General features: G+C 41.5%; 1 protein-coding gene across 1 annotated transcript; it reads right to left on the bottom strand.

The window, feature by feature from the left end:
• Positions 1-9,407, bottom strand: cunh16orf72 (chromosome unknown C16orf72 homolog). Its single transcript, XM_038696116.1, has 5 exons — positions 9,007-9,407; positions 7,832-7,912; positions 7,105-7,172; positions 6,684-6,894; positions 1-3,436 (listed from the first exon to the last, which is right to left on the bottom strand). Exons 1-5 carry the CDS (start codon positions 9,200-9,202, stop codon positions 3,120-3,122), a joined length of 873 nt encoding a protein of 290 aa, XP_038552044.1. The 5' UTR covers positions 9,203-9,407; the 3' UTR covers positions 1-3,119.
• Between the last annotated feature and the right edge of the window lie 2,352 nt (positions 9,408-11,759).

The following is an 11,759-nucleotide window of genomic DNA, read 5'->3' as shown; positions in this document are numbered from 1 at the left end:
TGTCTGTTTTGTTTTTTAATGAAACATTGTCCATCCAATTGCAACTCATGGTTTTATTTCTTTTACAATGTGAACCACATATATCATACCAACAATTAAATGTTAAGTATATAGATTAGCCATTTATTACTTTTGAAACAAATAAGTATCAAGAAACAGCTGATAATAGTGTTGGCTCTGGAGACACGTGGCATGAGTCAGCCTTTTGAAACAATGTGGATGAAGGCCAGTGACAGGCTCAGGGGAAGAAAAGAAAACACAAAGTGCCCCCTCGATTATAACCAGGCGATTCAATTGGAATCAACGCTGCAGGTTGAACAGAGGGATTGGAAAGACAGCACAATCCTGCTCGTAACCAACTCTTTAGCTGAGCCTTTTGGCGGGGGCTTTAACTGACATGTTGTCATGCAACAGAAAGACGGGGAGGTTATAACTACTAATTTGCAACTAAACGCACCATTTTGTTTCAGCCATGAATGCTAACAATGTTGAGTGTTAGACACAAAACAGTGAGTTAAGTGTCAGGAGGAAGAAAATCTAAATGCATTCTTCTGATTTGAGTGTGTGTGGGACAGGCCGTCAGGTCAGTCCTCAGGATTCACTCAATCTCTGTCGGACCAGAACACCAAATTCTGCCACTGCTCAGAGTCGAAAAACTGTGACGGATTCTAACTGCAACTTTTAGGGCAAAGCTCCTATTTGAAAAACATGGATCCTTCCTATGTTACATTATTCATCAGACCTGTGATAGGTGTATGAGGTTTACTTTTTCATCTGTCTAATTCAGTGGTTTCACTTTTATGAAAGAAACTCTTTGTTCATTTCAACAGAATCAACAGATCTCAGCCTGGTTCTTTTCTTTGACCAACAAGCCAGTAATCATGTAAGAATATAAAAGCCAACCTATAATGCAAAAATGAAATCTGTGACCAAAATGTAACAGAAGTTAAAAACTGGCATGCTTTATACAACAGAAGAAACCCCACTTTTCAGGTAGTAAAAAGGAGAAGGGGAGTGAACAAGTCAACACAAATGAGGAAAACGAGAAGAAAACATTGACATCTCACAAGTCAGCTACAGCGGGTATTACAAGTTAAGTTGAGGACTTTATGCCCCGCCAACTCAAGGACAACTTGCTGCATCACGGCAGGGCATCACTGGAAATACTTCTAATTGGTTTAATAACTAGACATGTTTTACGCTTTGTTAGCTTCCTATGCTAAATGAAAGCATATTCCAACAATTGAGTTCATAACGCCCACAAACAAGCTTAGATTTCACTCCAAGACCCTAAAATAAGCCAAAAATCAGTACAGTACCAGTTCACATTACTTTACAATTTGCTAAATATACCCACATTTCAGACTCATGCGATGTCAGTGTCTCCTACTCTACTCCCTTACACAAGGCTGGAAGGCAACAACCATTTCAAGAATGAAACAAGCCCCTGTACCAAGTAAAATCAATCTCATCCACGTCTTATTAATGCACACACCCCTTATACAAAAAGCAGACAGTGTCTCAACATCCAATCCGACACTTTAACCAAATTATCCAGTGCCTAGTGGGCGCTGGCTGGCATGTTTGGTGGGTCTGTTGAGAAATGCTACCTTTGTAAGAACATTGCTGTGATTTATGCTTTCTTGACATCGCTGATTATCTTTAGATAAGTTTAATCATTTATCAGACAGGGAAGGGCTCCGAGTCTCTGAATATAAGGAGGGCCCACACGCTGACACGCTCCACAACTTGATCAAAATACTTTTGAAGAGTTGTTGGAACCCGAGGTGTACGCGACAGCTCCATCTCTAGACATGCCACGTGTTTACATCTTTTTTTTTTTTTCTTTTTTAAAAGCACCAACTGTGCTGTGTGGAATGACCACAAGTGGGCCTGTTTAGGGCTGGACATGGCTACAACTGGGATACTATGGAAGAGCCGATTTGTTTGCATGAGTTAGAGGTGAAAGCTAAGTGCAAAAATCCTTATTGCAACTCATCAGAATAATCACAAGATCACATAAAAACAGCAGCTGCTTTCGTAATAAGACTAGGGTAAAGGGGGAGAGGGTGTCACAGGCAGCAAAGGCGCTGTCCGAGAAGCTATATGCACACAAAAAAAAGGTTTTCCTGTCCATTATCCTCATCAACAACAAAAAGAAAAACAAGGTAGAGAAAGAACACAAAATTAACTTGGCTATCACTGCTGCAAAAACAGTGGCAACAAACCTATAATTTTAACACTGGTGGTTGAAGGATTAGAAACTAAAAGGGACGACTGGCTGAACTAAATCAAGCCGCTGTTGAAGCAGAGTTAGCAGAGAAGGTCTAAATGTCCAAACATCAATAGCCTGCTATTGGTAGTTACATGCCGTCAACCAAGCAGCCAGAGAAATGTAACTGGTTACAAGATGAGGCAGAATGATACCAATGATGTACTCCTACAGGGCGATTTAGCTCCACCACTGACTGAGAGCTGCAATGATGAAGCGACAGAAAGAACAGGTGGGTTGTCTGACACAGAGGTGAATCTGACAGCGTCGGGTCCAACATTTGATTTGGCGAGCAACTTGATTCACTGAGTGAGACGATTTGATCATGGCCCTCACTTCCTTATTAAGGTGGTGGGTGAGGATGAATGAGGTTAAGGGAGGAAGGGCACAGATGTGTCAAGGATCAAGTGGCTTTTACTTGTCGAGCAGCATGGTGCATTTCCACGCCCCTTTGAGAACTGTCCACATCCCAGAATGAGTTGGTGACTTCCTTCGTTGTCTCCTTTCCGGGGCAGCGTTGTCTGAGGAGTGTGTGATGTCTTCCAGACCTCCCAGTTTCCTCCGCACACACTTAGGTGTTCTGACTGCAGATCAGTGATTTGTAGTAACAGCGTAGGGAAAGGAGACAATGAATACAATTCATTCAACATCTGAATAGACCAAACTGAGACCTTCGGTCCCCGTTTTTATTTTCAGCCTGGGTTCTTTTGCACAGCCAGGCCTCCGAACTTCTCTCTGTCCATCTGCGCATCTGTCCCACATAAGCCCATCCATCCCCCTCGCCTAGCCTAGCCTCTGCTTTGAAGGCTTCCCCCCCACCCCCTCACACACATAGGCAGGCAGCAGATCAGATCATCCTGTTGCGTTTGTGCGTAGGGGAGTCTGTGATGACGTCACTACACTGGGTGGAGTTTCGTTTCCTGGTTCCTCCCCCTCCAGCAGAGGCAGAGCCTGTAGAGTCCAGATGCAGCGCCATCTCCTCTGAGATGAAAGTGTTCAGGTCGACGTCCTGCAGCCCATTGCGCCTGCTGCGGCACACCGGTCCCGAGCCCGAAGAGCCACCTCCGCCATTGCCACCTCCGTTGCTGCTGCTCCCGCTCACATGTGTTGGGGACCCTGGAGCACCGGAGCGCACACTGATACTCGCCATGGCTCCACTCAGGCCTGTGGAAGGAGTAGGAGACAGAAAGGAGGGAGCAGCAACAGAGAAAGGGCATCACTGGATGGCGAAATAAGACAGACATGCAAACTACTTCATAAAAAGCTTGACAACCTAAATAAAAATACAAATGTCTGATTAAATTTACAGACTTTTCTATGAGGCAAGCTATGCGTTATGATTTTAAAGTAAACAGCATCATGTCAGTTTTGCATTGGCAGTGCTCATCAGTGACCAAAGTGTATAAACGTTCATTAATTTTCTCTCTGAGATATAACCAGTTAGGGGCTGTTAAAACATTCAAAGCACACAGCATGTAAACGGCTATTTGACAAATATCATAATTTATCAAAGTCACTCTTTCAGGCTGTTATCTGTATATGTTTGCTACAAAACAGCATTTTAAGCACCCATCGCACAAACACATAGGTCATCACTTATTGACCAAACTTAGGTGGACAAAATGACTCCCACAGCAGTAAAAAACAAAACAAAAAAAAACAACTAAACATGTACAGCTACAGTAAGATTTCTGTCAGCAATGGTGCTTGTGACTTTACAAGAGGTGGCAGGTGCAATATAAAAACCACAATGTGGTATACATTCCAACGGCCCGCCCATGGGCTGTCAGGTCCTGGCGGCAGCTTTCCCTATGTGCACACAGCTGCTATGTTAACTTCATACTCATATGATACACCGTTTGAAAGCTGGAATCCTCGTGATTTGACCACTGCAAACCATTTCAAGATACAATCACCACAGCAGGTACAATCAGCACCTCTGTCAGACCAACCAGTGTAAGCAAAATTGACACGACTAACCTATGAAGCCTCATAGTAATCCACTGATCGATTATATTCCAACAAAACTGGTCTTGTTACTTGGTCAAAAGGTCCAGATGATCCAATCCAGAAAAATATTTAGTCCAAAACACATTATTTCATCAAGCAGTCGTGGCTCATATGTCATAACCGTAATAACGCCAATTTGAATGTAAACTACGATTTCTTGTATTCAAATTAGCCTGCTGAACCATTCGAGTGACACCAAATCCGACCCAATAGGAGCTCACATATCCGTTTCACAGCCTTCAATAGCCAACGAGAGCCCGCGCTGTAAGGAAGGGCCAGCCCCCATTTGGTGGGTAGGCCGAGCCAATTGATGACTGGCACTTCATGTAGCCAATAAAATTCTGAAAATAACAATATCCAGCGTTAAGTAGGAAGTTCATGATCTACCAGCAAAAAAAACACATCTGCGTCGAGCTACCGGCTAATAGCGCCAAGGGGCGGTGCTGTTTTAGAAAAAAAAAACAAGCCAAGACATACACTCAGGAAAAAGCTGTGTAAAATTTTTCATGGTATTTGTATGAAATTTAAACTAGGACTAGGTAAGGCTTTATCCTGTCCCTACTTTTCCAGCTAATAAGTCCCAGCTATAGTCCCAGTCTGCATGCATTTGTTAGCAAGCATTTTCAAGCAAAAATGAAAAATGTATTAGTTTAAACTTATTTATCAATTCCAGTAGCACTTACAATCATCCCGACTTTTGGGTTAGATACTCCAGAGTGTTATCTTTCAGAGAAGCCCAAAACCATGCATATACTCCAAATGGTTCAAGAACTACATTCAATATACTTTGGATATGCCTTGAATAGGCGTTTTGCATGAATTTTACAGGAATGTTAAGAGGTTAAGAAACCATTTCTATCCTAACTGGGTTATCGACCAATCACAGCCTGGATGGGGCGGGAAATGTGTGACATGCTGTAGCAAATCATTAAATGTTGAACAATATTATCATTGACAAGTTAGCATGTAGCATTAACCAATTAAGAGACCAATTTAGATAGTTTTCTGGCACAAGGAAATAAATAAATAAAAAACAACCCACAGAAATGAAATAGCTGTAACTGGATTTAATATTCAACTAAAAAAGTAGTAAAAAAGTTGATTATAAGAAGTTATAACGAATCTAGTAATACGTATATATACACACACACACACACACACACACACACACACACACGTAATAGGCTACTAACAGTATACTTTTAACTGAACATAAACTCTTTAATGTTATAGTTATACTAATACACAATGTCTACTAGTTCCTCCTCCAGGTTGTGGATAGAGCCTCTTCAGTGGACAGATGAAGATTTAGCCAGAGTCACAATGCCAGTGAGCCAATATGTAAATCAAAATGATCTGAGCTCACACAAACACCAGTGATGAAATGCAAAAGGTATCTGATAACTGAACCTCCTGACACAGACCGAACGTGGGTCTGTAACCTACACCAAATGCCTATCATCATCCTGACTAACCTCCACTACACCCTAAAATGGCACAGTTAAAAACGTGGGGACCTTCGGGTAAAGTTCTGAATATTCAATTGTGTTGACAGCACAACAGAAATACCAACAAATTGTAATGCAACTGAATTACAAATTACACTTCTTTAAAAACAGGTCGATTAAAAACCTACTTGTAGGGGTGAGATGATGTTTCATACCACGAGATCTCGCAAAGATTAAATGACGACAATATTTCTCGTCAGGTAAAAAGCTCACGCAACTGACATTTTTCACATGCCGTCAAGCCACACATTAATTTTCTTACGCAGTGAAATACAAATGTAATGATGACTGATAAGAAACTCAGAGCAAATCAACTCCGCCCAGCTGATGCAACATCAGCGTACACCCTAGTAGTAATCAACTGAACCGCACCGCTCACACTGAGAGGCCACACAGCTGTGACGAGCGGTAAAGTAGCTAGTAGAGTTTTACAACAAACGTCTAAAATCTGAGGCACAACCTTGCTCTGTTTGGGACAGTGATCTGCACTTAATGATCTGCTGGTTAGTGTGTGTGAGATTTCTGCCTGATCACAAGTGTTTCAGTTACCTTCGGTTTCACATGCTAACAAAGTGAGGTCCTCTTTCGTCCCTGGCCAATACTTGCAAACCCGTGCACAACATGTCCTTATCTCTGAGCCACATGTGGCAGAGACAGACTAACATACTGCAGTTCAGTGCTTAGACTAGAACATAATAATTTGTTCGGACTCAAGCGCCAACCTGCATATCCGTATGTGATGCAGTTGATTTTTAACATGGTTTGTTTTCCATATGAAAGACTTTATTTTCACAACCACTCCGTAGCACAAAGCTGGTTGGTTCCCGATATGGTGGCTAGATTGACCACTGGTGTGTAAGCTGTGAGCCAGGCTTGCATTTAAGTATCCTCACCATGCAGTGCTATGGCCTCCCTGAAAGGCTGAAGGTCTGCTTCCACAGATGAGCCAGTCTCAGCTGGTGAGTTAGCCCGGCTGGGGGCCACCATGGCCAGCCGGGGGTTGGCCCTGCCACTCCTGTGTGGTGGTGCTTTCCCACACAGAAAGCTGATAAGATCCTCCCTACGGATGGTTCTCCGACGCTTTTTCACCCAGGCCAACATGTCCTGCAATACAATACAAGAATGATCGATTCATCAGTTAACCAAGGTTTAATTTTATTAACAAATGCTTCTTTTTCCCCCCTTCAACACTCCTGGTGTGTAACCATAATGTAAAAAAATGAAAGCCGACAGGGACGTGTAACATCCCAATCTGCCCAGATACAAAAAAATGGGAGGTGACTCACAAAAAGGTAACAGAGGAACAAGACACACCTTATTACGGCGTTGGTGGCCTATCTGGATGCCCCGATCGAAGCTTCTCTGATGGGCCTCCACACTCTCTGACGGTGGAACACACAAAAATAATCAAGGTACGTGATCATGGATTCCAAAACCAAGCAAATATGTATGACACCTTTAACGGTAACAATGTTTTGTTCAAAGACCAGAAACCAATCCAAGTGTTGTGGATTATAATGTACAGTACATACTTTAAATTCTGACCGTCAGCTTTTAAATCAACAGCAAATCATTATTTTACAGCAAATTCTTTCCAGAGGATGCCTACTACTCACTAGCATTACTATACCTTTGAATCGTCAACCATTTTTAGGGAGGTAGACTGTGAAAATTAAGACTAAAGTGCAGTACAAGTTTGCTCTTACTACACCAAACAATCTCTGTTTCACTAATTCCTAACATTGTTAAAACAGGACTTAAAATGCAGTCTGTTTTACCCCATGATGAACATGTCTTTCATTCAAAAACGTACAAGCCCTGTGACAGACTGATCAATATATAGCTGATAAGAGTGATAATGACCAGGTCTGTTTACCACTTGAGCCTGTCAATAAAAGCATGTCTACATGTACAATGATAGCCAATTACAGTCCATATTGCTAGAATAAAGCACAACAACAAGTGTAGATGTAACTTTGCAGTTGACAGATCAATGAATCCTGCTCAAAAGGATGGAGAGAAGGGGGATGTGGTTAGATACCTTTGTAGAGGTTGGTTACTGCTGTAGCAGAGTTCTGAAATGGCACCCACAATGACAGGCCCTGCTGATGGCATACTCTGTCTGTTGGAGGGAAGGGGAAATATGTTTGATTTCTATACATCACATGCGGCCATAATTTAAAAGCAATTCCCTTTGATTAATATGACCAAAGGACAACAAAACATCTGAGCGCCACAACAGCTCGGTGATTATAGGGTTGAAGTGAAGATCATTCTCACTCGCCATTTTGTCTTGAATCTACTATTGCATGAACAGGGTTTGGCATAAAAATAACCGTCAGCCAGCGCTAGATGGCCAGCTTGGCAGCAGTTTGTTTAGCAAGACAGCACTGACACACCAACTTAACTGCCCTCTCAGCAGTAAAGTTGCAAAACCCTGTCAAACATACATGCCGGACATGGTCGACAAGTCGAGATCTGTCAGTTTGGACAGGAATTCAATATGACTGAGGTCACCACAGCCATAGCGGCTTGTAGACAAACCAATACTTCCACAGCGAACCAATACTATCCTCGCCATTTTGTGATTATAATGCTAGCTACGCGTTGCTAAACAAACTGCTCACTCAGCAGCAAATCGGGCGTTTAAAAGAAAGTGTAACGTTACCGTTCTGGGCTGTTACCTTTATATATTTACAGCACAATTTTACAGCTAACTACGTCCGGTATAACAGATTGTTATACTGACAGTAACGTTATACAAGGGACTGTCAGCTGAGAATGTCGCGTAGCTACGATTGTTGTTACCATCGCCATTTTGTATCTAGCCCGGCTAACGTTACGTTAGCTGTCCGATGCTGGTGTCAACAAGCAAGCTTATTGTCAAAGGAATTCATGTTAACTTAATCTACTTTAATTATGTCCGTAAATTCATCTATGGATGTTTAACACTCTAAACATGCGTATGACATCACATGCGAGTTCATAACTAACGTTTTTTGTTGTTTTTTTTTTATCACTTGCTGACACGAGCTAGCTAAATTTAGCATTGCAAGCCAGCTGTTAACGTTACCCAGAACTGGACAGCGAGTTTGCTAACGAGCTAGTTAGCATTTCACCAATACTAACGTTAGTTCGCTGTAGGTAGACAGGTTGCTAACCAGTGAACCAGAGGCATACTGGACGAACACGCAAAGAGAAAACTCTAGTTTGAACCTTTGTATAACTGTGCCACAGCAGTGGCGGAGTTCTGGAAGAGATGCCACAGTTTATCCTGGTCGTTGTCGGCCTCCTCCTCGCTCGGCTCCCTTTGCTCCGCTTCGGCCAAACACTGCCGCTCCCATTTTGAGAACCAGTGCTCGGGTCCGTGTTCCTGTATTTCCGAGTCTCCGTCTTCCTTCTTCTCCTCCATTTAATGCACCAAAACGCGATGAAAATGCGTTTTTAATATGTTAAAATATAAATATCTGGACACTGTATAGAATTATGTGAGCAAATTCATGAATACTGTTAACGTCTTACTATTTCGCATTACAATACAACATTGCTCTTTATTGCTACCATCTGTTAAGATAGGCTTACCGAACTAGTTTTTCAGTTCCCGATGTCGGAATATATACAACGCAGACAATCCTGTTAGGCTTTAACCCCGCCCATCATACTACATGTCAGCAACCATTGGCTGTATGAGCACTGCAGGGTGGGCTTGAGGGCTTTGCTCAGAATTTCATTGGCTGGCTGACACGTCCGTCACAGCATTGACACAAAAGAACCTCAGTGAAAACTCCCCATTACTAAAGCTTGCTAGAGAGTACAAGTTTCTTCATGAAAATTGCTCTGTTACAAAAAAAATAGGCTTTTAATAGTAAAATTAAATAAAGTGTTTTGAAAAGTGCTTTATAAATAACGCAATATAACCTTATTATCACCCCTTTAATTAATTAATAACCCAGAAAAGGACAGCATTAATTACATAAACTTCTACCTTTCGACAAAAGCAAAACTTGCCTCCAATATTAGTGGACAACCATGAACATTTTAAAAGATATGATATATGACACATATGAGATAATTTGCCCATCAGAATAGAGTTTTTGATATGCTAAAAGAAACAAACAAAAAAACAATGCTTGGATAATGAACACTACTAACACGAGAACGAGTCAGTCATTACAACGACGATGTAGGCCCAAGTCCGAGTGTAGTAATGTTTTTTCCCCACTCGATGGTGCCATTTACTCAAATCTGAAGCCGGATCTGTTTCAGCCACGGACAGTCTGGTCTCAGCACTGCAGATGTGATAGAGACCACTAATGTGAACATAATGGCCACAGCTTTCATAAAGGCATGGCAGGCAAGTTTATTTGTATAGCACAGTTCAACAACAAGGCAATTCAGAGTGATTGACATAAAACATAAAAGCAACATAGGGAAATAATAAAAGGGGAATAATAAAAAAGACATTGAAATACAATATATAAAAAGAGTTAATAGAAAATAAAAATAAAGGGATCATTCATGATGATATTCAGTGATATAAGGTTGGTACGTTTCACCAGTGGCTTTATTGTCGTGTTGTAATTGATTTACAGTTTGTATTGCCACAATTATTATTATTACTTATTATTTGTTTTATGTGTTTATGCATTTAATTTAATTATCAATAAATATGGTCAATTCTTTATGCATTTTTTTAAACAGAAAAGGTTTGAAATTGTGCACTTCTTCACAGCACACTGCATCCAATTTGTTGTGTAGGCCTTTAACTTATATGAGCGGTCGCATTCAAAATAAGTGAAATGGTCATATTTAAGAAAGGTTGCAGGCTATTTTTGGTGGCCAGATAATTTAATAGGTATTTTTGCAAGTCCGATATTTGTTTTTTTGCAAATTACTTTACTTTAATGAAAGCTCGGGTAATTCAGTATTTTGCAGCAAAAGAGTCCCTGCAGTGACACCACAAAGCAACTATTCCTACCATCAGAGAGCATCATGAGAAAATGAACTCGGCATTGAAGTAAAAATCCTCCATTCATGTTATACTTGAATGTATGGCCCTACAGTGAAATGCAAAAAGGGTCTCTGCAACCTGTTAGTGGATAGGCTGCGATATGCAGCAAAAAGGCCCACAATTCGTTTCATTACACATACAACGCATATGTCGTCATGTGTTTTGCAATTAATTGGGCACACCTATTTACTTATCTCAGTACTTTAGTTTCCCTGTCCAGTCATTGTAAATCAGTGATTGGGACTCCAGTGCAACATGCACTCACCAGTATACACCTAACCCTGTATTGTCATTCCTATAATTTCCACTCATGTAGTAACTGTTGCTAGTAGTTATATTTTTATTTCCTTTGCACAGATATAGTCTACATGACTGATCCCTATCATTTAACATGGATGTGAACCTGGCCGGGGATGGGCCAGTGTTTGGATCTCCATGCGGATGTGACATTTCAGAGAAGAGCGCGACCGCCATTTTGAGATTTACCTCAGACTCAACACATCACAAACCACGGGAGGAGCGGACTGAGAGCCACACAGCACAGGCTAACGTTGTATGACCGGGCACATTCCTCATCAGAAACAAGAGGTTAGCTAGAAATGCAACGAGGTGCCGCTGTTTGTCGTTTATCGTGATTGGGGCGGTTTGGGGGGGAATTGGTTTATGTCGGGTCGTGGCAACTCTCGTCTCTGTGAACTTCCAAATCAACATTAGTGCTATTCCGTATTGGAAACTGGTTTGAATGGATAGCTTTTTCTTACGCTCTCCCCCAGACGAGGGACAATCGGAGGAGCACACGGACTGGGGATATCGTAGGCAAAGTTGTTGAATGTGTATCTATAGCAAATGAGCCTTTGTTTTCATTGTTGTTGTACCAATATCACCAGTTGGCTGGCTTGTAGTAACGTTAGCTTAACGCTAGCTATAAACAGGGTATTTATTCCTCAAGGTGCAGGTC

This window comes from Micropterus salmoides, unplaced genomic scaffold (assembly GCF_014851395.1).
Source record: "Micropterus salmoides isolate LMB-PRFRI ecotype aquatic unplaced genomic scaffold, ASM1485139v1 Ms_hic_scaffold_10, whole genome shotgun sequence".
Taxonomy (NCBI): Eukaryota; Metazoa; Chordata; class Actinopteri; order Centrarchiformes; family Centrarchidae; genus Micropterus; species Micropterus salmoides.
Note: the sequence above shows the minus strand (reverse complement) of the source record. Positions and strands in the feature narration are given on the sequence as shown.

Excerpts from the sequence above, each read along its gene's own strand:
- cunh16orf72 (XM_038696116.1), bottom strand. The coding sequence starts at position 9,202 with ATGGAGGAGAAGAAGGAAGACGGAGACTCGGAAATACAGGAACACGGA. Across the intron at positions 7,913-9,006 it reads TGTGGCACAGTTATACAAAG|ACAGAGTATGCCATCAGCAG; the intron begins GTTCAAACTAGA and ends TCCCTCCAACAG. Across the intron at positions 3,437-6,683 it reads GGAGGCCATAGCACTGCATG|GCCTGAGTGGAGCCATGGCG; the intron begins GTGAGGATACTT and ends CTCCTTCCACAG.